Source organism: Alexandromys fortis, unplaced genomic scaffold (assembly GCF_014885135.2).
Source record: "Alexandromys fortis isolate MF-2015 unplaced genomic scaffold, M_Fortis_MF-2015_v1.1 scaffold_168, whole genome shotgun sequence".
NCBI lineage: Eukaryota > Metazoa > Chordata > Mammalia > Rodentia > Cricetidae > Alexandromys > Alexandromys fortis.
In genome coordinates, this window is record NW_026068058.1 from 369,707 (window position 1) to 395,452 (window position 25,746).

At 42.8% G+C, this 25,746-nt stretch overlaps 1 protein-coding gene across 8 annotated transcripts in view; it reads right to left on the reverse strand.

Annotated features, from left to right (window-relative positions):
- Cdon (cell adhesion associated, oncogene regulated) overlaps positions 1 to 25,746 on the reverse strand; it is an 87,702-nt gene that overhangs the window by 6,038 nt on the left and 55,918 nt on the right. For 3 of the 8 annotated variants that reach the window (XM_050120026.1, XM_050120027.1, XM_050120028.1), the window contains 6 exons: positions 25,110 to 25,291; positions 24,535 to 24,640; positions 20,207 to 20,329; positions 16,746 to 16,967; positions 14,699 to 14,964; positions 12,206 to 12,285 (listed from right to left, as the gene is read on the reverse strand). In XM_050120026.1, the coding sequence (XP_049975983.1) occupies positions 12,206 to 12,285; positions 14,699 to 14,964; positions 16,746 to 16,967; positions 20,207 to 20,329; positions 24,535 to 24,640; positions 25,110 to 25,291 (979 nt within the window). Of the gene's footprint in view, positions 1 to 991; positions 11,250 to 12,205; positions 12,286 to 14,698; positions 14,965 to 16,745; positions 16,968 to 20,206; positions 20,330 to 24,534; positions 24,641 to 25,109; positions 25,292 to 25,746 lie in introns of those variants that run through there. The other 5 variants (XR_007588337.1, XR_007588335.1, XR_007588334.1 and 2 more) reach the window with 5 other exon arrangements.

Sequence of the window (25,746 nt, forward strand, 5' to 3'; positions counted from 1 at the left end):
TTTTTTACACATAGCAGGGCAGGTTTCTGGGACAAAAAATTAGGAAAGGGTCCAGTTCTGTTGGCTCAAGACATTGGAAAAACCAGTTCTGAGTAAGAAGATGCAGACAAGCCTGAAAGAGAACAGAGGCATGTTGGTAAATCAAGTCCTTAACTTAAATAAACCCAATTTCTATTTAAAAAAAATACACTAACTGCACAGTTAAAGGACACTAGGGATCTAATTAACTTTTGAAAATATGGCAAAAATATGAATATGACCCACATTTTCCCAGGCAGGTCTACAACTGGTCCGAATTACGCGCAGGTATAGACACGGATGTACTAGAGTCGGAACCAGAGCCCTGGCTTGGACACGTCACCTCTCAAAAGAGTGTGATATTAATTCCGACTTGCTCTCTTGGCTACTTGATTCAACTCAGAACTTTAACAGTGTTCATGTGATCAATGTCTTCCTCCCACGATGCATTATGTTGTTATCCTCTCCGGCTCTCCTACTCAGTGAACCCCAAAGTGAACTATTGAGTGGCACATGGTACCCACAGACTCTGAACATGTTAAAACATGGGGTGATGTCAAGGGGAAAACCTTTCTAGCTTCAAACTACTATGAGAGAATTTAACGGGCATGAGGGTCTCCTGCAGAAGATCCCTCCAACTGTGATGCACTGTGGTAGACACTGTGAATAACAAAGTAAAAACAGCAGAGGTCCTGTTCCCAGCAGAGCAGAGGAGATAAACAAGCAAACCAGAGTTGCAGCTGAACGTTGGGATGTGGAAGGAAGTGCTGCTGCTGCTGCTGCTGCTGCTGCTGCTGTTGCTACTACTGCATGTACTTCCCAGGCTGTATCTGGCTCTACTGACTTCATAGCTGAGGACCTGGCATTAGGTTCAACTATGGAACTGGGGAATTTAAACTCAGAAATATCTCTGGTTAGGGGAATCAGTATGGCTGCTGTGACTAACTGGAAGTATTTCTTTTCTCTCTCTCTCTCTCTCTCTCTCTCTCTCTCTCTCTCTCTCTCTCTCTCTCTCTCTCTGGTTTCTCTGTATTTATTACCCTGGCCATCTTGGAACTTGCTTTGTAGACCAGGCTGCCCTTGAACTCAGAGCTCCACCTGCCTCTGCCTCCCAAAGACCAGGATTAAAGGCATGTGCCACCACCACCTGGTTTGAAAGGATTTCTTAAAATTTAAATTCTAGGCTCCCAGCTCTGGCTGCCTAGTTTATATCGTAATATCTGTCCTGCTACGAACCACTAAAAGGATGAAGGAATTTTACTTTAAACTTGCTCAAGGTAAAAAAAAAAAAAAAAAACTTGCTCAAGGTATCGGGAGTTATTAAAGCATTTATATGGCTAAGGGTATGAGAAGTGAGTGTGAACCTGACCTTCAGCCTCCCTTTGCTCTTGAGGCACCTGCTCAACTGAGTGCAGATGAAGCTCTGCAGATCAAGAGTGGAGGAGCTAAGGAGCTGAGCTGAGCTTTCAGAAGCATCGTTGGGGCTAGGAAGACAATAGTTCAGAGCCTGCCAAGAAGAAAAGACCTGGAAACACACATAGGCTTTTACATGGGATTCTCAAAGGACCATCTCCTAAAAGTAAGGGTCAATCAGGAATAGAATGGGCCTACTGTGTAGATGTGAAACAGTGTGGTATATGTAGGTGTGGTGTATGCTCCCAAGTCTGTGTGGCAATATGGCCCTGCGTGCATGCGGAGTCCAGGAGGATGTTCTGTGTCTATTCCATCACTCTCCACCTTTTCTTCTGAGACAAGGTCTTTCATGGAATCTGGAGCTAGGCTGGCAGCCAGCAAACCACAGCAATCCCCCCTGTATCCACCTTCCCTAGCACTGGGGTCATAAGTACACTTGCAACTGTGTCCAGCTTTTCGCATGGGTCTTGGGGTTTGAACTCAGGTCCTCATCTCTGTGGACAACACTCTTCCTTGCTGGGTCATCTAAAACAGCTTTTAGACTAGGTTTTTACAAAGCCTAAACTCAGCATTACATCTGTTCAACCCTAGCTGGGCTTCAAGTGATTTGGCCCTAATCCAACTATATGGCCAAACATAAAAGTAAATCCTTTCTGGAAGAAAACTTTTTTCTAGAGTTTATACCAGTTATATGGCATATATAAAAAAGAAATATTATCAAGCATTAAACAAGAACAAGAGAAAACAAGTTGGGGTTGGAGAGATAGTGCAGCCATTAAAAACACTTGTTACTCTTGCAGAGGACCTGCGCTCAGTTCCCAGCGCCCACATGGTGGCCCACAACCAACCCATAACATCAATTCAAGGGGATCTGACCCCTCTTTCGACCCTTGGCAGACAGTGACAATACAGTGGTGTTGAAGGTCTCCAGGTTGAAGGAAAACGAGTGTCAACACACAGAAGAGATAAAATACAGAGTGGAACAAGTAGCAGCAGAAGGGCAGTGTAGCGAAAGTCATAAAGCCCAGTGCCAAGCACATAGTAAATACAGTAAGGAAGGACTTAAAAAAATGTAAAATAAATAATTATTTATATTAGAAAATTGGGCTTTTGTATATACCTTTTCTCCAGCAAGCAAGCTCTTAAGGAACATCATCAGGCTCATTGGAAGCTGCTGCTCACAGTCCACACCCCAGGAGGTGAGAAGAAAGGGATATTAAGGCAGGAGAACCCAGCACACTGATCCTCCGGCTGTTGGCATCACAATACTGATTGTCCACCCTTGTTCAATAGATAGCTATTTTGTTGGCTAGATACTTTTCTACTATCTGTTGATGTCAGAGTTGTCTAGAGGTCAGTGAATGACTATCCTCAACTGTCACAGGAGACAGCTAAGGACAATAAGACAAAAAGCACAGCCAGATACTTGACCTTGATTGTGTCACAGGTGCTAAGTAAACTTTACGCTCCTGTTTCCCTTTCTCTGCAGGAATCTGAAAATTAATGGAAGGTGCCAGGAACTTAGACAACAAAGAAGAAACAGAAAGAGAAGTTCATTTTAAAGAAGTCAAATTAAATTGAGGGAGAAAGAAAAGCCATACTTACCAGAATCTGAAAAAACCAAGGCAGTTCCCTGTAAAGAAACATTACAAATATTAGTTTGCAGAGCTAATGTGAATGAATTTCATCATGCTGAAGTAATAAAATGCCAGGGACTCACCAGACAGTGAGAGGCCTTCTTCCTTCCCTTTGGCTTCCTCTGTCCTGTGCTCTTCTTGAATTTAAAACAGGCTGTAGATGGGATTCCTGAGTGAAGTCTAAGGGCTTTTCCACACCATGGTTTCTAAAGATCCTCTGCCAGAGGGGCAGGAAGTTACACGCACAGGGCAGGACCAGGGTCAGTGAGACAGAAGAACAGGGTCAGCTTCTATAGGGACGGTCATGGATGGCAGTGTGCCACAGGCAGGTATTAAAGAGACATTCAAAAACGAGATTCTCAGCAGGAGAAAGAAAGGTACAACTCCCTTAGCATATGCTTTCCATGTAAGTAACAGGAACTCACAAACTCCATCCTGAACACTCCTTCATCAGAGGGGGTGACAGTAATATAAGACACATTTGGAAAGTAGCTTGGATCCATCCAGATCTCACCATGATAAACCACACTGACTTAAAATTTTCTAGTACATTGAATCTTAACTCAGAATCAGCAATTAACCACTTAGCTAACCAAATGTAAGCAATTCCATCGCTTTCCGGTTAGTGTACTTCCAGATGTCTGTGTGTCGGTCGGCACAAGACCATCTGGGACTTAGGCTAGGCATGCGGAGATAAAAGCATATGGGCCATGGGCCATAGAGGGATACGACCTCTCTCCTGAATGTGACCAGGTGCAGCGTGAGGAGGCGAGTCTGTCAATGAGCATGCTCTCAGACATTTTCTAACGCAATCAAAACCCACAGAGTAGCTGCGAATATGTAAATTAACAGACTAAATCTCCACGGAGTGAAAAAGAACAGAACGTTTGCTGAGACTCTTAAAAGGCACTTTACAGTTCACACAACTCAGTAACGTTTACACTCCGAGGCTCCACAGCCTTCAAATGTAGTGCTGCCAACCGTGGAGTTGACGTTTCTGCAGAGCTGTCTCCAGCCCGAGAAACTCGGTGTCTTAATTATATCAGCACCAAGTAAAGGGAACTCCTGTCTATACAAAGTCCGGGTTACCTAGTAAGTGCCCAGGTGGTTTAGGACTCGCCAGTGTACAAGACAACCTTCCCACCTGTCTGAAGATTTAGGAGAAAGAAAAATGACTATTGTAGGAATCACAGGAACAATGAAATACTCTGTAATCAGCCACAGGAACAGCACAAATGGAATGAAAAAGAGAAGAGACCATTTGTATAAGCTTGCATTTGGGAGACAAGGCATGTGAGTAGTTAGTTAAACATAATTTAGCTATTTCTGTAAAACTATACTATACACACAAATCTCTCTTTTTTTTTTTTTTTTGGTTTTTCGAGACAGGGTTTCTCTGTGGTTTTGGAGCCCGTCCTGGAACTAGCTCTGTAGACCAGGCTGATCTCGAACTCACAGAGATCCACCTGCCTCTGCCTCCCGAGTGCTGGGATTAAAGGCTTGCGCCACCATCGCCCGGCCACAAATATCTTCTAGAGAAGTATTTCACTTCTGATTACAAGGCTGGATATAATCAAGCATAATCATGACAGTTACTCTGCTCAGATGACAGGACAAGTTTTACATAAAACCCTTTTCCCAAGTTCTTTGCAGTCCTGGGGATTGAACCCAGGATCTCATGCATGCTAAGCAAGTATTCTGCCACTAAGCCAGTCAGGCACACCCTCTTGATTAGCCTTGAAGGCAAGGAGTAAAGACTCTTGAATCCTTGAATAGTCGACCTTTATTTTCACACCCGTGCTCTGAAGACTTCCATAACAGTATCTTGGTGACGGTCTGTCTCATATTTAGTTCATCTTTGCTGTTTCCTCTCGTCACTGCGAGCTCTCTTACTTGCTGTTCTACTCCTGGATTGTGGGAGCAGCTGAGCTGCTGTATCACAGCCCTCTGATGACCCTCCTGCAGGGTCATGACGTCATTCATTCTCACCGTCTGCACTGTTGGATACTGTGATGACCCTAGCATCATGGTGGGATGGTCCTTTAGAAGTTAATTTATCAGCTACCTTCACACAAAAGGTGACAATAGGTGCTGGGAGGCAGTGAAAGAACGGGGCAGAGAGACTCACGGAGGGCTTATAGTTTAAAGACCAAAAGCAACACAATACTCCATGACAACAGGCTCTCAGCCTCCAGATTAGAAGAGGCGAATGTGGGGAGACATACAATTTTTCCGAAAAGGTATTGAGCAGTTAGAGATGTCATCAGCGATTGAGAACATTGCAGGTGTTCTATTCCCAGCATCAAATCAGATGGCTCACATCTGCCTGCAACCCCAGCTCCAAGCAATCCAACACTCTCTTCCGACTTCTAAAGAAACACGTGGCACACACTCACAAAAACACATACACATGAAAAAAAGCAAATCTTAAAGAAAAATATATAAGACTTTTTTTTTCTCCTCAAAGTGGACAGATTACATAGGTGAAGGAAAAGCGGAATCTTGGACTTTCGTGCTTTCTTCTTTAGCATTATGGATAGTTCTCAAGTTGCTAAGTGGTCACAAATAGAAGAGGGGCTGGGTTATAAAAAAAATTACCCACTAAGAGGAAGAGTCTAAGTGTGCTAGACAATTAACAACCACCTGGGTCCATCGAACCTCGCCGGAGACTCCTTCTATAACTTAATATCCTCGCTTCATCTCTGCGTCTCATTTCCATCTGAGCACAGCTGACATCAGTTGTGGAAGGGCACTCCCGGACCGAGAACACACAGACATTTAGGATTATCACACAAACTTGGCAGCCATCTGCAATAACTGATTTTCTAGGCATTATCCCCAGTGACTTTCTTTCTCTTGATTATCAGCCATTCAGCCTGGACTTTTCTTCCCCCCAGATGAATTATAGACATTTTTCCATGCTGATTTCTACTTCCTGCCCATTTCCAGTCTCTCTAGGACCCTTAAAGTTAATCTCTCCTTCTTTCCTGATGGGACCTCTATTCGCTCATCTGTGGATTTCATCAGCGTCTCCTCTACTCTCTCCTACAGATGATCAAGACTGATGGCAAATGGGCCCAATTTAATGTCAGTTCCTTCCCATTAAACCAGCCAAGCAGCTAACAAACCACATTTGATTGCATATCCAGAACTGTACTCTTCTGTCTAAATTGAGAAGAGAAAGGCAGAAAGAATATGATTTATCTGATTACGATCTGTTTAACTCTTGAAAGGCTGAACAGTACAATGGTTTCTCAATTTTGTCTTCAGCAGAGGGCATAAGAACGGCACAACGGTTTCTCAGTTACATTTTCAGTGGAGGAAACCGGCCCCCTGTCAGGCTGCATTTAACAGGCCTCTTTCCACACAGCACTAAAATCCAGAAAATGTTTTTGAGTCAAGAGAACACAGGAGAGCCGACAGTCATTAACATGCCACAGAAGCCCTGGGACAGTTTTCCCACAGATGGCGAGGGTGCCTTCCCTCTTACTTGCTCCATTGTGTTGTTGTTGCTGTTGTTTGTTTGTTTGTTTGATACAGGGTTTCTCATATAGCCCTGGCTATTCTGGAATTCACTGTTTAGACCAGGCTGGCTTCAGATTCACTGAGATCTTCCTGCCCCTGCCTCTGACTGAGCATTAAAAGCACGTGTCTCTGCACCTGGTTTGCTCCCCGATCTTTTTCTATCAGTACTCCAGTTATGTCAATAGCGTCACCCTTGCTCCTCAGAGTCACTGCTAAAATAGAGGGATGAGAAAGGGGATTGACAGAGGGTTAGCAACAACTGTTTCTTAAAAGCCCTGCTCTAAGAAATGCATTCGGGTTTTAACCCTGAGAAGGCAGAGGAAAAGGAGGAACAAATTGCAGGGCAGGTGAGATGCTGTGCACAGAGAGACTCCGAATGAGAATGAGCCCTGCCTGGTCGTAAATGCCTGTGAAACAGAGAAGACAATGCCAGGGCTAACCCCAGGTGTCCTATAGCACACTGCTGGGCAAGGAGCCTTCGTCAAAGCTGACTCCTAGGGAGATGACTACAACTGATGACCCAGACTCACCCTGCCCCAGCCTCTTCAACAAACTAGCGTTTCATTTATGAAATCCCACACCCACTCTGATTCTCACTTCACAAACTGTGCCTGCAGTGTTCTTGATGACGGTAGGTCTAGCTGGTGACGAGCTGTTTAAAAATCTTTCGCGAACCTGCTGTGGCTCTGGATGACGTGGTTTCATTGACCTTTCTCCTCTGACCCTTTTTAAAAATAGTCTCTGGGAACATCAACCTTCCTTCAGTTATATGGAGGATGTGGGCATCCTGACTTAGAGATTCCACATAAATAGTACTCTCTGCCTGGAAAGCTTCAAACCTAACCTGTCCCTTTTACCTCATTTTGTAAATTCCTCATTGTTAACAAAATGCTTTCCGCTTAGGGAGCTCTAATATCTTATTCTTTTCTTTTTAGAAGACCTAGTTTCACTATTTCTTAATCTTTATGATGTCATTTTGAAAAACACCAGACCATGAGTCCCGTGGACGCAGGATGAGCCCATTGGCTTAGTCCTGTATCCCTACACCTCTGCCTCACTGCAGACCCGCAGCAAATGTCTACCAGATGAACACACCTTCTTTGTCCCTTCTCACTCTCCTTTCTTCATTTCTTTTATTTTTTGACAATATTACCAAGGTGGTGAGAAAAAAAAAAAAAACAGTAATAAGCAACATCTTAGAAAAAGAATGAGTAATTCAATTCCAAAATAAACAAAAGCAAATCAACGGCTCAAGTAATGGGTTAAAATTAGCCAGTCAAGGTTATTGTCTCCTTTCAAAACACCAAACTGCAACTATAGGTACAGCCTGGAAAACTTTGCAACAGATGTTATTACATCTGTATTGCAGTCCCAGTATCTCCACCCAAACAACAGTATCCTTGCCTGTCTCCCTGGATCAGCAACAACCATTGGTACCAAATTCATCACTTTTCTCAATGAATTGCTTTATTAGGTTGCTTATTTCTACGTCCACCACCCTGGCAATTACCAACCAGGTCATTCGCATTTGAAAAATGTTTACATATTTGGAATCTTTATTTAAAAAAAACTTGTTAAAAATGTTTGTTTAGTCGGTGTGGTATGCATACGTGGGACATGGCACATGTGTGGAGGTCAGAGGACACCTTGTGGGAGTCGGTTTTCTCCTCCTATCAAGTGGGTCCTAGTTACTGAACTCAGGCAGTTAGGCCTGGCAGCAAGCACCTTGGTTAGTGGAGCCATCTCACCAGTCCTAATTTAAATTTTTGGGGCCCCTATCAGACAACGGCAGAGTCATGATGACAGCAACTCTAGAATTTCATCCCCTTCTTCCTCATTCCTGGGACAAAAGCTAAGTTTGCTTACAACAATGTCTAACAGTCTCCCCTCTCCAACACCTTTGCACACTGCTATGTGTCAAGCAGAAATCCATCCCTGAATATGTGACACTCTTCAGAAACCTTAATATGAGTTAAGATACCACTTGCACTGTGTTTTCCAACATTTCACACTTGCCTCCTTTTCTAACACATATCCTTCTGTAGTTTACACTATAGAATCAAAGGTTTGCTTCTGCTCTTTAAACATAAGGCTCTAAGATGCACAATGCTACTGCTGCTGCTACTACTGTGTGTGTGTGTTTCCCTAAACAAGTGGATTTTCATGCAGGAAGAAGACTTAAGCAAGCAAGAAACATAGATGAAGAAAATTCTCTTGTTTCCAGACAGCAGAGAAACAAACTTGAAATGCAGAAAGCTATTAATCTCAAAGTTAAGAGAAATACATTATAATTTATAATAAAACCTCCTAATTCTCCACAGATGAACATGCAAATGACAAAACTGAAGTTGGCAGAGGTCATTTAAATTCTTTTAAAGAACTGGGATTTCAGCTGGGCAGTAGTGGCACACACCTTTGATACCAGCACTTGGGAGGCAGAGGCAGTTGGATTTCTGTGAGTTCGAGGCCAGTCTGCTCTACAGAGTAAGTTCCAGGAAAGCCAAGACTAAATGGAGAAACCCTGTCTTGACAAACCAAAAAGGAAGGGAGGGAGGGAGGGAGGGAGGGAGGGAGGGAGGGAGGGAGGGGAGAGATCTGTTTTGGGCATAAGATGGAATCTCATCATCAGGACATTTTATTAAAGTCTATATTGTACTGTGTTCAGATCAGTCTTCTACTACTGAGAATAACTCTTTACCTTTCAGATAAGGGTGCTAACTCTAATACTATGTAAGTCTCCCAGGAACATAAACCTAAGCAGTGCCAAGGCACAGGACTACTTATTTGTAGACCAAAGGGCCCCCCTCATTACAACACTCTTAACAGTCAAGATCTACAATGACCACAGAACCACACAAGGACAACACGAGACACAAAAACTATCGTGACCACTTGTTAAATTAACCCAGTTGATTACTGCCAAGTGTGTGAGCCAGCTTCATTAACTTCTTCCTCCTCCTCTGTAGTTTTTGGAGACACAGTCTTGCTCTGCAGCCCAAGCTGGCCTTAGACTTATGGCAATCTGACCACCTCAGCCTCTCAAGCACTGAGATTACTGGCAAAAGCTACCGCACCTAGGTTTTCAAGTTCCTTCCCATGTTTTCTTAACCAACTGTGATGAGAGTCTGTGAAAATCTCTGTGCAAAACTGTGGCTTTGATATATGCACATTTTCTAAATGAGTGTCACAGAGTTGAAACCTGTAACTCTTAGTATACAAACTAGGTGAGACAGCTCTGGCTAATAATAAGCCTTCACAAGTTAGGTAAGGAACAAAAAGTAGCTATGATTTGTTGCTCTGCAAAAAGTAGCTATGATTTGTTGCTCTGTTCTGAGAATTGCTAAAACAATGTACTGTTTGTTTTCTGAGAGGGGTCTCACTATGCAGTCCAGGCTTGCTTTCATTCCAGTACAAACCCAGCTCTCCTGCCTTGAAAAGATGTACTTTGATTTATGGTTAGCTAGGTCTTTCTGGTGCAACTGATTTCTAGGGATAACTCTTAACTTTTTATTTCATTGAAAAGCAACAAAGGAAACCCTTCTCTATAGATGGAAGTTTCTGTCCTGCCTGGTCCCACAGTCCCAAATAAACACACCGAGACTTGTATTAATTATAAACTATTTGGCCTATTAGCTCAGACTTATTATTAACTAGCTCTTACAACTTAAATTAACCCATAATTCTTGTCTATGTTTAGCCATGTGGCTTGGTACTTTTTTTTTTCGAGACAGGGTTTCTCTGTGGTTTTGGAGCCTGTCCTGGAACTAGCTCTTGTAGACCAGGCTGGTCTCGAACTCACAGAGATCCGCCTGCCTCTGCCTCCCAAGTGCTAAGTTTAAAGGTGTGCGCCACCACCGCCCGGCTGGCTTGGTCCTTTTTTTTTTATCAGTGTAGCATTCTCGTCTTGCTTCCTCTGTGTCTGGCCGGTGACTGCTACTCAGCCTTTCCTCTTCCCAGAATTCTCTTATTCTGGTTGCCCCACTTCTACTTCCTGCCTGGCTACTTGCCAATCAGCACTTTATTAAGCCAGTATGAGTGACAAATCTTTACAGTAAACAAAAGTATTATCCCACAGCGTTTCTCAGTAATGCATGATCCAAACTTCCAGCTACACTCCAGCTATCCACGGTACTAAGTTTTCTAGTTGCAGAATTTCAGAAGTGGGATGGATTTTTAGGATTATGTAACTCAATGCAATCATTATAGAAAAGAACTAAGATTTCTGATGTAACTTCAACAATCCTTTGGAATTGATACCTACAGCAGTACATGGAAAAACTAAGAGCCTCCACCCCATGTCAGGCAGGCCTTGAGCCTACAATTCTCCTGCCTCGGCCTTCCAAGTAGCTGTGATTAAAGGCTTGCACTATCAGACCCAACTAAAATTCAAGTTTCTTAGCAAACTGTCTGCTAGTTCTTTGCAATTAATATTTAATATATTAATAATTAATACATACAGAAATAGAATGAAAGCTTTCTTATATTTAGTGTGTCAAAGTTGGTGCATTTTTGTTTGCTTGTGTTTGAGATAAAGTCTTACCATGTAGCCCAGGCTGGTCTTGAATTTGTAGGACTATACTCCCCAATTTAGGGATTACAGGTTACAGAGGTCATAGACAGAGATGTGCCGCCATGCCAGTTTCCTATGTGTCAAGACTGAAATATACATATTATTCTACAGGATTTTATCTTATTTAAACTATTGTATATATCACTTTTACTATTGAAAACTGTAGATTTGAAAAGCAAGGTTTGGGATGGGGAGGGAACTATGGACCCTGGTCTGTGGTGTGTGTCTGCAACCCCAGTGCTGGGAAGGCAGAGAGGGCAGATCCTCGGGGCTTGTAATCCAGCACAGACAAAAATTAGAGGTGTTCCAGGTCAACGAGAGATCGTGTCTCAACAAACAAGGCAGACCTAAGGAAGGGCATCTGAGGTCATCCTTTAAGTTCCACATGCACACATGTGTACCATACTCGTGTACACACATGTACATGCATTGGACATACATATGCAAAATTTCTTGTGGTTTTTGTTTTGTTTTGAGACAGGGTCTCTCCATGTAGCCTGGCTGTCCTGGAACTCACTATGTAGACCAGGCTAGCCTCAGACTCACAGGGATCACCTGCTTCTGCCTGCTGAGTTCTGGGACCAAAGACATACACCACACAGCCCAAGTAAATATTTTCTTAAGTATCATAAGATTTTAAGAATTAAAGAAAAAAAAGAGAAAAGAAACACTGCATAGTCTAATAAAAACATTCCAGCAATATTATTGTGGAAAACCACTCTATAGATAGCAGATGTTTTTGTTTTGTGTGCTGCTAAAACACGATCAACTGTTTATACTCATCCCAACACAGACATGCAAATAAGAAATGGGAAAAGACAAAAACTGCAATATGGCGAAGAACCCTACCCTTAACAACACTCTATTCAAAAACAAAGCCTTTAATATCGTCACTCCATGCCTAAAGAAACTGAGGCACAGAAACATAAAAATCACAGCCTTAAACTAAGAAAGGTGGAGTTTTGTGTAAAGTAGAGGAAAACAAGGAGGTGGCACAGAATGTGTTGGTCACAGCAGTGTGGCTGGGCCCACGCTAACATACCTATTGTTGTTCCGGCAATTCCGACAATTAATGCATTCCAGTGGGTCAATCTGAGGCACCGCTGTGTACACTCCTCCACCCTGGGCAGGACAACATCCAAGGAAAAAGAAGAGAAGAAGCTGAAGGGGCAGAGACCACTTGCTAAATAAACACAAATACACACCACTAACCAATGGAGGTAGTACACTTTCACACAGTGCCTGAGCAATGGGATACTTGCTACTCATTCACAAGTGAGCCCTGAGCAACGGTACCATGCACCCCTAAAGCTGAGCTGCCACATTCTTCCAGGTACTTTTGTACTGGAAAAAGAGCAAATAAATGGAGGGAGGTTAGTCACTTCCTTTCAGTATTTCAAATTTATGCCTTAAAATATATTATGCATCATAAGCGCCCACTCGTGTTTTCTTTTCTAGCAGTCATGGAAGGAGCTCATGTGACGCCTCTTAGGGAGACAGGGTGTAAAGTTTGTTTGAGTGATGTCACAAGATCAACCCATCTTCATTTTCCCGTAATTATTTTGGTTAGGTCTGTTCACTTGACTGTACTGTTTTAAAACGTCATATTTTTCCAGATGGAGCAGACTCTCAGCCAGCAATGACTTGGAGGGAATATTAATATTTTGATGTTGCTTTTGGCGGGAACTGCTCCGCAATTAAGGAAAATGCCCAGATTAACACATACCTCATTGTAAAATGTTCGCTTGACATACAGAATGGCAAACAGGAAGTTAAAGATTGACTGGCCTTAGAATCAGAGTTCTGCTTTCTGGAAAAAAACCCAGCAGGGCTGAACTGGGAAGGGGGAAGGGGTGTCACACAGCACTCAAACCTCAGGCAGGCCTTTGAGGTTAGAGAAGGTTCAGGCAGCTTTTGCTACACTTTCCATGTCCCTTATCTTAACAAGCGCCAAACAAATCAAGACTAGACATTTCTCTCAGTAACCCTAATCCACCTAACAACAGAGGAAGCAAATCCCTGGACTACATCGAGTCCATGAGGGCAAACTCCAGAAGTTCAGAAGAACGATGTCATTTGTGAAAATTGCTGAACTGCTAAAGTCAAATCAGTGATTTTCACGATCCCAGGTAAGGTTGTAATTTCTTTATGTCTTCACTTTCAGAAGGGTAAGAGGATGAAAAGTTTACAGTCACACTGACAACCTCATTTAAATGGCCAGTCGGTTCTGAAAAGCCAGAGTTCTGGGCTGGTCTTCCACAGGGCTCCTTCTAGAAACAGCCAATGATGTTCCAAGTGAAATGCTTTCTCCATTAGCTTTCTCTGCTCCTCAGCTGAGACGAGGACTGGACTGGGGATAGTGACTTCCTCCACAGAAGAATGAAATTACTACCTTTTGGTGACGGTACACTTTGTAGAATGTACCAAAATTCAGTCCCACAAAAGCTATAGGTCTTTAACCTTATGGTACAAATGGACCTTCCAGCTTTTGTGCTGCAAACCTAATATTTCAGTATCTTTACTAAATTGAAGATGGAAAAAGAAAACTAACTTTTCCAGATTGTAGCAAAGGTCTTAGTAATCAGAATAAAAGTAAAAACGAAAAAGTGTTTAATTTGATAAACTGAACAATTATCTGATTAAAAGGTAATATGGATGCCCAGGCCAGAAATATAATAAATCAAACTCCCTCATATGAGAACCCGTCAAGCAGTATTACCTAAACTGTGCCGGTCATTCCTGTCCATTCACAAGGGATGAAACTGTCTCAGAAATAAGGAAATTTCAAGGTTTTGCAACTGAACTCCTTGTGGCTAAAAATGCTATTCTAAAATCCAAAGGGGTTATATGCTACAGGGTAAAAAAAAAAAAAAAAAAAAAAAATCACTGGGCTAAACGAAGTCCCGATGTGGCAGCCTGTGAGCTCTCTTCACGGTCTTCATAAAGCTAGGGGTGCTGCTCGTCAGGGGAACACTTGCCTACTAGAGGAGCCCCGGGTTCCAGCTCTAAGGGAAAAGATCTCAGTACTGTCCTAGCATCTACATTTACAAGTGTACTGATCGGTCAACAGCAGGTACAGACTGGAATTGCTTCTTCAATGAGAAGCGCTGACCACCACCTCCTTCTACCACAGCACCCCAGTGTGCTGTAGACCGTTCCTCCGTTTGCCAGACTTCACAGCACTGCAGTTCTCAGACTCAGCTCCAAGTAAATGAAATGTGAACCATCTGGCCTGGTCTTTGCTCAGCACTCTTTCCATTTCGTCTCAAGAATAACTCCCAATGTGTTCTTTCCTGCATTCCACTTTGTGGTAAATAATTTAAAGCTAGACCAAGCTGACAACTACAGCTATTACTGATGACAGAAAACTGATGAAGACTCCTCTAAATCTGGAGCGGCTGGAGACACAAGCCATGCCCACATCCACGACTTACGGGGTGCCTACGGTGAAAGAAGTCGAGTGACCACCAGTCCTTGTACCCCACCCACCACACTGAGGCCCAGAGAAGCTATCATTTACAATGAGGTCTCTTACATTCAGTAGATGGTGGGCATGCTCAAACTCAACCCGTGTCCTGGCTAGCGAGTTTGTGTGTGCAGAATCAAGCCCTCTGTTGATGCTTCCATTCAGGATCCCATTGACTCCACTGGGGCCTTTATGGTGAGGATGAGAACAGCCGTTGGTGAGGAAGCCTCCGTGGACACTCCCATTGATCCGGGCTGCTCCTGAGAGCGTGGCGTACTCTACCATCTGCCCGTTAATCTCTGACCCTTGATAGAGGTATCCTGGAGGATCGTATTCTGTTGAAAAGAATAAACAAGCCCAGAAGGAAAAGCAAAGTCACATACCGAAAAAAAAAATCTTCCCTGCTGAGAAATGTTATTAATGAAACCACTAAGACGCAAAACATGCTAAACTGTTCTCACAATGCTCTGGTAGAGTTGCTGCTATTGTTTCTTTAGAGTGAAGAGTAGTTTGGCATGCTGAGTTAACTCAGACTCTGCTAATAGAAGGAAAATTTTATCAGGGAGAATTACTCCCAGGGGATAATGTGCAAAAGGAAATCATCCAAGCGCCAGCAACGCTTAAGCAGAAGTGCTTAGACTCCCACGCACTGCAGAGAGCTGAAAACAACTGTCAGAATACTGAGTCGAGAACGACTTAAACAGCAGGAAGCAGCACTTTTAGGTAAAAAAGGATGATGACATGTGTCCATCTGCTGGCTGTTCAATAGCTCCTCCCGCCACTGTGCATGCCAAGGGTGTGAGGTTCCAAAGGCAAAAAGGCAATTTTATCCCTTATATTAAAAACACTTGTGCAAATCCTGATTTCCAGAGGCACATCTGCCAGAAACATTTAGAAAAAGAAAAGCTATTCCTATGAATCCTAGCAAAGAAACTCTACAGCCCTGGTGCCAGGCTCTTGCTAGGTGCTCTCCGAGTTTCTCCTGGTCCTGCTTTCCCCACAGGAAAGCCCCCACACCTACTGCCATGCTCCGTGGAGCAGGTCCTGGCTATCTTATCAGTAGATCTCCATTGTTTAGCAAGGTGTCTGACGGGCAGCAGACAATGAGTTTCTTCTGGTGGCATAAATGGCTGAATAAATACTCATGATAATTTTCCATTTTGTAAAGATATTATCATCACAAAGAAAAATGACTTCTTATCAGATCAGTCTTGCTCACATAACCAGAACAATGCTTTCCTACTCAACACACACACACAATTAGTAAAACTTTAGAACCATTTAAAGGCCCAATCAAATGGTCACAAGCTTTGTAGCCTGATGTCATCAATCCAGTCATGCCTCTTTTAGAAGGCACTGTCCAATCAAAATACACGATTTTTTTCCCCCAAGAGTTACTAACTTAAAGGGGGAGAATCTGACAATGGTTCCTGCAAATACTTATCACTATGGGTTTCCCCTTGCTTTTCTTTTATTTCCTTATTCTTGGGCCAAAAAGGAAAACCTTCCCCTCACCCTCACTGATGTCTGATAACCCTGCTTGACTTGGTTTTAGTGTTTCAAACGGTTGGGGACAGGAACAATACCATCATCAATTTAAAATCACGCCTCTTACTTGATGTATTTGTATGCCACTTCAGAGTTGTGCAGGTATAGCAGTTAGAGTCAGGGCCACGCTATCCCCGCTCATGGCACCTACTGACGGTGTCTAACAGGCTTCACTGCGCTCCTTTCTGTCAAGGCATCCCCTGTTGACCAGACTTGCACCAGCACGAAGATGTTCCTACAGTGATTCCAGAACCAATGCTTCAAGCACTCATCCTCTTTGGTGGTCCAACAAAGTCAGGCTTTCCCAGCACCAAGACAGCTATTTACTCAGAAACCTGCTTAGCTTGGGCTTTGGTGTTTGTTTCTATTGGGAAATTTAATGTGATGCTCCACTTACTTTGGCTGGCAGCAGGAATGGCTCTAAAGTCACCCACCCCCTCTGAGTGGAGAGTCTAGCAGCTTTCACTCCGGGGCACAAATACATGAAAGTGTTAGGAATCAATATTTATTCTGACAATATTTTTTCTACCCATCTTTAGAAAAACACAAGGAAATACTTATGACTCACTCTGTATGGCACTCTGCTGGCGACTCTTCCACAAACACAGCGCAATGAAAACCATAAGAATGAGGACCATAACACCAAGCACACAGCCAACGATGAGGTACAACATATCACTGCTCCTGGCAGGGCTGGTCGCAGGCCCCACATGCCCTCCGTTTCCCGAAGAACTGGGAGGGGTGCTCAAGTCTCTCACGGGATACTCTGAAGCTCCAGGAACACGTTTTACTGGATGAAATATTAAAAAAAAAAATGAAGTCAGAGTGAATACAGGGCTTATGAAATGGACTCTCCGAAGGAGGTCTGGCTGGGGAGGCAGGCTGGTCTGTTTACACTCCTCACGGAGATGATATGACCACCAGTGAGTCACAAGGAGAGATCCAGAATTTGAAATTCTGATCAGCCAGAGTTTTAGTCCTCAAATTTTTGAGCAATTCTAAGAGCCAAGAAACATACAAATTGGGTTGACCCAAACAGCTGTATGATGATCTGCTGGGCTGGGCTCACAGAAGACTCCCCAGGTTGAACTAAAATACTTCAACTTATGGACAGAAAACAAAACAAAAACAAAAGAAACACACAAAACAAAAGTAAGTCAGTGTGATATCTTTTCCTCTAAATTAGATTTAGTGCTTTACTCTCCTATCATGTAAAAAAGGAACATTAGACAATTAACTTTGATATAACATAGCAACTGCACATAACCCAAAACACCTTATGTATCCTTTAAGCACCCCCAACAAGGCCACTAGAGTCCATATAAACACGGTCCTCTTTCCTACTTCATGGGTATTCTGGGCAACTGTGATCACAAACTTATTTAACAAATGGGACACAAACTCCATTCTCACCATCTGCAAGTCACATGTTCTTAAAGCTCTAAATGTCAGAAAAGTCCCACTCCGTCGTAAGCAGAGTATAGTAGCTGACGGCCCATTCTCTGGAACCAGGATCCCCAGGTTAAAACTCAACCCTCCCACTTAAATCACGTTCACTTCCACGAACCTGGTCTGTGTTCAGAAAAATGGAGATAAAAAAAGAGCTCCATCTTAAGGCTGTAACAAAAAGTGCTATGGTCTGAATTTAGCTGTCTTTAAACTCATGGAGAAAGGTAACCACAATATAACAACATTAAAAAATGTAATTGGTGATTAGGTAGTCAGGACCTTATCTCCACCAATGGATCAACACCACTATTACAGGAGTGGGTTTGAATGTAGACTCTTTATGTCTGGTCTAATTCACTTGCTCTTCCAATATGCTATGACACAGACTGGAGGCTCTGACAGACTGTCACCACTAAGTCCGACTTCCCAGCCTCCATTCAATAAACTCCCACCGGCTATAACCTGCAGCTGATAATGAGGGATGCTATTCTGAACACAGCCACATGACCAGAAAATACACTATGATACCGTCTCATATGATTCCTTCTTTGCAGGGCTGGGGACAGACACACCACTTTGTACATGCTATGCAGGTGCCTTCTCTCTGACCTATAACCATAGACCAGCATTGTTTCATCTGGTGTCTGCTAAGATTTATATAAATAATTTTGTGCATATATATGCACATGTGTGTTCTGGCACCCTTAGAAGCCAGAAGAGCATTGGATCCTCTGGAGCTATAGAGTTATAGCACGTGTGAACCATCCAGCATAGGTGCTGGGAACCAACTGCTGTGCTCTGCAAGAATAGTCAACCTCTCTAGCCCGGTCTGGCAAGACTCTTAAGGTGTTGGGTAAAGAGATGACATACTTCATTTGATTATTCTGAATGTCACAGCAGTCTAGAAACAAGCAAGAACTCCTAAGTGCATCACAATGCTGCCTTCAGAAAGGTACTCAGACAGATAGAATCCAAACGAAATTCAAGATAAGGTCCAGGTGGACAGATGGCTAATGCAGATTTCATGGGAGAGCTTTTCAGCAGAAAGACACATGACTGAGAATTTCTAAGCAGGAACTAAGCCTGGCTTTGCAATTCAATCTTGAGTCTTTGTTTCCTTGTTTTATTCCTTTTCTCATCATCAAATAAAAACAATTGTAGCCGACACTAATGGCTAGTCGAAATATCCAACTTTCTTCTTCCACACCACCCAAGCCTTCTTCAAAAGATCCTCCTTAAGGACTGGGGATGTAGCAGAACGCAAAGCCCTGGGTTTGAGCCCAACACCACATAAACTGAGTATGAGGCTGTGTGCCCATAATCTCAGCATTCAGGAAGGGCCGGGAGTTCAAGGCTACATAGGAAAACATGAGACACTGTGTAAACTAATGATGATAATAAACTTAATAATAATTATTATTATCTTCTAAAATAGGCATTACCAGATCTCAGCATGCCTACATGACTAGATAAAAGCCAGATCCCTGGCTGGCTATGAGCAGTGCTGCACTGAGGGCCCCACTGACACCTAGGAGAAAGCAAAGAGGAAGGAGAAGACACAGAACTTCCTAAATGATCTCAAAGATGGTTCCCTACTTCTCACTAAGCAATGGGACAACGGAGATCCGCAATGGAGACTTTTGTGTTAAAGACCATTGAGAAGAGTCCGAATGAGGTATAAAGACTTCCAATCTGCTTTATGAACAACCAGATTAACCATTTCTTCTGTCCCCATGTGGTGTTTCCTCCTTTTAAAGATCCCCCTATAGTCATTCTCTGGGTGCAGGCAGAGTTGAGAACGACAACTTAAAATCTGTGACCGCTATCTTAAACTTAACACATTATTAAACATGTAGCTAGTACATGCATCCATCACTCAAGAAACTGCTTTCAGCAGGTTGCCATGGCCTCAGTGTATCCTCCAGTCCCCAGTGTAGCCATGTAAAGAGTTGGGGCCTAGAAGGGACTCCCAGGGTTCCCGACTCAGAAGGAACTGCTTACGTTCTTGTGAGGTCCTAATGGTTCTCATGAGAGAGATGTTATAAAGAGCAGGCTGCCCCTGTCTGAACTTCTTGGCTTTCTGTCTTGCCAGATGACCAGTTCCTCTCATGTGCACTCCTATCCCTGTGATGCCGCCTGTCACAGGTCCTCACAGACCTGAAGAGCTAGGAGCTCAACACACTCCCTTTCCTTATGCAGTCCTCAGCCTCAGACACTGCATTATCATAACTGTGACACTAGGGTAGTACTTTTCCTTAATCTTTTATAGTTTTAATTATATTTTAATTTTCATAGAAAGTAGCAAATATTTCTACTCTCTTTATGAAGAATAAGAAAAAGGAAGTGATGTATATATGGTCACATGGAAAGTAATGGGCACCATCACATAGACAATATTTTAGATAAGCGTTCTTTCCAACACAATGTACTTCTATGGGGGCAGTATAAATGCATGCATCTAGAAAGGCGTCCAAAGCAGAATTTGCATGTAGAAATATCCCCATAGCTCTAAAATGTGATCTAGTGTTTGGGATTCTAACACAGGCCAGGAAGGAATGCAGGCTTCCGCACGTGTCCTACCTTTGGTCTCGCAGATCATCACGTTGCTGAACTCGCTCTCCCCGCCTTCGTTAAAGCACTGCATCTTAATGTCATAGGAGGTTTCCGGCTGCAGGTGACCAATCGTGTGCCACTGCTTTGAACCTAGAAAAGAGATGCGAGAGACAAACTGTGGACACCACGCAAGCTTGTGACACAAATGTGCGCATTCCGTGCTTTCAGAATGAGATTTATCAGCAGCGCTCAGCATTTCACACAGCCTGTGAGATAAAAGCATCCGCCACGTGAGCCCTTTGACTGCATCATGGATGAACAGCGTTTATACCAAGTGGCACGTAAAACAGGTGAAGAGATGAACTCAAAGGGTATCTGGGGTGTTGGCAGCAATACTGGTTGTTATTAAAAATTAGTGGTGAGCCTTTAATAAAAATACATGGATAGGGGGGAAAGTATCTCAAATCCTCATTTTAGTCCTGCAAGTCTGGCCACTATGCCCGCCCACTAAAACTTCAGCAAACAGTGCATGCCCGACCCTGAGGTTGCAGGGAAGCCTTTCACAGAACCCTCGTCCACTGCCATGGACACATCACCGGCTGCCGCGGAGCCACAAAAGGCAAACAGCCGCTGTGCCCAAGACCTCTGTCCTTTTGAGTCAGAGCCCCAGAACTGCACAAGTGTCTCCACTATTAGGGCTTGTTATCTGTGGCATGCGGCCAACATTTCATCTAGAAATACTCCCAAACTGAGCACGCCAGTGTAAATCAGCCCCGTTCTCACTTTCATGGATCTGTGACAAACTTTCATAAACAGAGACACTTTTGCCAGATCTAATTAACTCTTCAAGTACTCTTAATCCCATTTAGAAATTGACTCTTTAAACTATTTCCAGTGTTTCCTAGAAATCCAAGCATACCACCGACCGATTTAAGAATTAATTAAAGGGATAGAAAGAAACAAAAAAACCGCACCGCACGCATAAGTCAAATGTGCTTGGTTGACAGGACCAGGATCACAGGCTCCTTTCTAATTCAACACAGACAAAAACACTTCAGCCCCTTTCCAAGTCACCACACAAAAACCCCTCATTCACACAGACTCGCATTTTATAGGGAAGAAAATCTGCTTGTCTGAGATCAAGTGTCTCTGAGAGGCATTAGGAGTGGGTTCTAGACTTGTAAAGAGATAACTCCCCTCACACCCCAATTTTTTTTTTTAAACAACAAACTGGTTAAAGCTGGAATGGGCCAATTTCTAAAATGCAAAAATTCCCCGTAAGGCTATTCTCACTCTAGCCCTTTGACTTTTCTGATTCTACGCCTATCTATAAACATCTCCACTAGACCCAGGGCACTCCCTTCAGAGAACCAGTAATGGGATTCAGCTTCTAGCAATGCTTCCGGTAACGGGGTTCTGGTTTTTAGGAGAAAACAGTTACAATAGACATCTTCTTGGATTTGTATTTCAGCGTTATAGCCAATCTTTCCAATAGCAAAAACTATAGGTTGGCAAACAGAAGTCATTTTTATCCTTGACAAGTAAGATAGCTATGTGCACTGTTGTGTCTAAACCCAACCAATGAGTGTACACCCTGTGCTAAGCCTCAGGCATAGAACTGCAGCGCACAATGAGCTTTATACATGGGGATCTGGAACTCCTCTCAACAAGACAAAAGTACTCCACACAAAAACACTGGCAGGCTGACAACATTTGTAGTTTACCCAAATGTGGCAAAGAATTTAGAAGATCTGATAACATAAGAAACGCAAGTGTTCTTATTGTAGTCTGGTCACTAAAGAGAGAATGAGGGAAAGGGGTGAGACCTAAATTTTGGATCAATACACACATAACTAGCCAAAATCTCTTTAGAGAAAAGTTTAAGTACATTCTGCAAATGAACATTTTGTTCCTGGATTTCAGAGAATAGACCAATAGCTCCAGTTGCCACAGGAAGAATTTCAAATGAATAAACTTGAAAATAAGGAATAAGCAAATTACACAGCACACTGGATCCCACTTAAACATCCAACTGCTCAGTGTGCTACATTTATAAACAAGCTGGCCAAGAACCGGGGAAACTCCATCTGCAAGCGCTGCGAGACCTGGAGTGCCGGTGAACGCTCTTCGAGTCCCAGGCTCACATCAGGTCAAAGATTCCTCTGAAGAGCACAGTTAAAACCTGTTAACCCACAGGGATTCCTAGAAAGTACAAGGAGGAAGGTGAGGAAGAGGGAGAGGGACCCAGAGAGCTATTCATGCCACTTAACGTCGGCTTTGTTTAGAGCCATCTTATGCCAAATGTTTAACCAATGTCAAAAGTTTTCAAAATAAAAATCTGATATCCTCATTCTTCTAAATCATCTAAACTAAAACAAAGACTTGGACAGAACAAAATGCAGAAGTCATGATTATCTTTCTGTGTTTTCTAACAGCCTTTTGATTGACGGAAAGCATGCAAACTGAAGAGCCACACACTATGCATAGCACACTGAATGTTCACAAACCAACACACACCCAAGGCACGAACGTCTAGACCGCCAAAGAATGCCTCCTTCCCACTGTCTCCTAATGTTCCTTAGGTTCACTTCTCTCCCTCAAGGTGGCTACTGATGACTTCTGAGAGCAGAAAAGAAGAATGCCACTAACCTTACAGCAGAAAAGAAAGAACCATTCCTCCATTCAAAATACAGTCATGTGCAGTTACCCTACTAAGCATAAAAACCCAGACTGCAAAGATTTTTACTAAGTTACAAAAATAATTCCACTGAATAAGTACTAAAAGAAATCCTACAGGAGCTGGAAAGAGTGAGGAGCACTTGGCCATTCTGTAGAGGACATGGTTTGGTCCCAGCACCTACATGGCAGCTTACAATTGATCCACAACTTCAGCTCCAGGGGATCTGACTCCCTCTTCTGACCTCCGAAGGCACCAGGCACACACCTGGTACACATACATACATGTGGGGAAATATTCATCCATGTAAGATAAAAACATATAAAATCTCAAAAAACATCTGTAATATTTAATATTATATAGCATATTTAAACTAATTTTTAAAAAAACCTATGTATTTAATGGCAGGAAGTAATATGGTAAATCCTAGGCCTAGGACAATTTTCTGACAAGATTTGCTACATGTATATATATTTATGTATACTGGGGTATATGTATGTGTGCATGAACTCACGGCCCAGCACATGCTAAGAACATGTGCTATGTCTGAACTACTATACATCCAATCAAGACATTCACTATTTCAAAAGGTCAGAATTTACACTGAAGACAGAGCTTGGAAGACGTTTTCCTCCCAAATCAAGAAACCCATCTATAATACTACCAAGAATCGAGCATCTGGTTTGTACCTGATGCTTCCAGACTCCAGGAAACTGTGAGGGAACCTAGACATTTATGTCAGAAAGCTCTTCCCTATTTCATTCCTTAGAACCACCCGTCTCGACTGAAGCAGCTCCCACCCCACACGAAGGTCTGCTGGTTCCCCAGCTCTCATGCTGGTCCCTGCCCCAGCCTGCTTGTCACCAGACACTCCACTGCTCTTCCTCTGAACAAGCCCATCAACATCAAACGCATCACCACAGAAGGTGCAGGGAACACAGCAGAGGGAACAGAGATCCCATGTCCAAAGGAAGTTACCATTTGTAAGAGAAACATGTAATTCCAAACACTGGTGCTCACATATCTAGACTTTGATAAAATGTTATGAAATAAACACAAAGGGCTTATTTTGGTTAGAACTCCAGGGAAGACCAGGTCTGAGGAAGAGGCATATAAAGTCCCAACAGAGAAGAATGAGAATACCCATGCAGAGGGTTAGGAAAAGGGGACGGTGGGTGCAGAATGGTTCCTGCCACCAAAGGTTTGCAGCACACTTAAGATGTGATCATCCTAGTACAGAGACACTGAGGAGACTTTCCTTTATAAAGTAGTAACAAGTTGCAGCTGATTTATGCATTCAGGTCACTGGTAACTAAAAAAAAAAAGTCAAAATTTTTTTTTCAGATAAAATACTGACCAGTCATCTTCTCCCATACTTTTATACTTGTCTGTAAAACAAAATCAGGTCACTATAATATATATTACATATAGGTGTGCATGTGTGTAACATACACACATATGTGTAAATGTGTAAATATATGCATATATACCCACACACATATGTATGTGCTGTATGTGTGTGTATATATACTGGGAAATTGGGTTTCATTGGAAGAAACATAATAGCATAAACCAGATCATTTCTAACTCGGTCTCAGCCTGTGATGACGGGTCATGATGTTTAGCCCCTCCCCACAAAATCACTTATGCAGGGGCTCCGGCTTACCAAGGGACTCACCTTCAACAACATCCCTCTTGTAATCGCTGTCATTGTCACTGTCTGTAGGCCGATAATAGATATAAAATCCTTGAATGGGAGTGTTATTATTACTTGATGGAATATACTAGAAAACAGAAGCAAAGACTTGTCAAAGGCAAAAATAAAAGTAACAACCACATTTCCTTATGTGTATGGTGATGTTTCTCTAGCTTTGTTGTGCAATAAGTAGCCACTTTTTAACCTGATGCAGAGATATTTAAGGGTATATGAGCATTTAGCTTACTACAGAACTAAACAAAACTAAAACAGTAGACACTTCACTAGAAAATAGCCTACACTTCACTAGCTTCCAAAAAAAATGTACACTTGATTCAAAAAGAATAAAAGTATCAATTAGGTTAACATCTGGATGAGAGCAGAAGAAACAATAATTTCACTTCAACCCTGTCTCTTAGAATATGTGCGTTAGGCAAACATGAGTGCCCTTCCGTTTTCCCACAGTTAGGAGTCCAACAACTGGTGGCTCATAACATCACGTCACAAGGGCATTACAATGACAGGAACGCTCACTAACAAGAAACCCATTCACCTACCGTCCACTTGAGCACAATCTGAGTATCGCTGACAGCCTCTGTGTATGCGATGTGAGGTCCGGTTATTGGGCGGTTGGAAAAGCGATTTGGGAAGCCAGCCACCTGGTAAGGACGGGATGCTGAGCTCCGGAAACTCTCACCATAATGGTTGATAGCAATGACTCGAAATTTGTACGTTGAACCTTGGGAGAATGGGCAAACACAAAACATTTTTAATAAAAACCTATGATGATGTTGTGCTGCATCTAAAGAATAAAATAAAATCTTAAAGCGAGTGTCCTCGTCAGCCAAATACAATCACTGACGATTTTCAGTCTGGAATGTGTCACTTGGGTTCACCCATATCTAAAGCTGCTGTCGTTTCCCAACTAGCTACATCTGTTCCCCACGGCAGAGAGTTAGACACTGACACCCACTACATCTGTGTATTTAAAAATTCAGGAGCAGAAGTGGTCATGAGCCCAAACAAAAGTATAAGTTTATTCTCACTTTTTTAAAAGTCTCAAGGTTTGGGGGTAAATGGGATTAGAGTAACAACTTAATATCCAGAAATTAAATGGTTAAGGGGTGGGGGTGTAGCTCAGTGGTAGAGCGCTTGCTTAGCATGGGCAAGACGTTGACTTCTAATTTCACCACT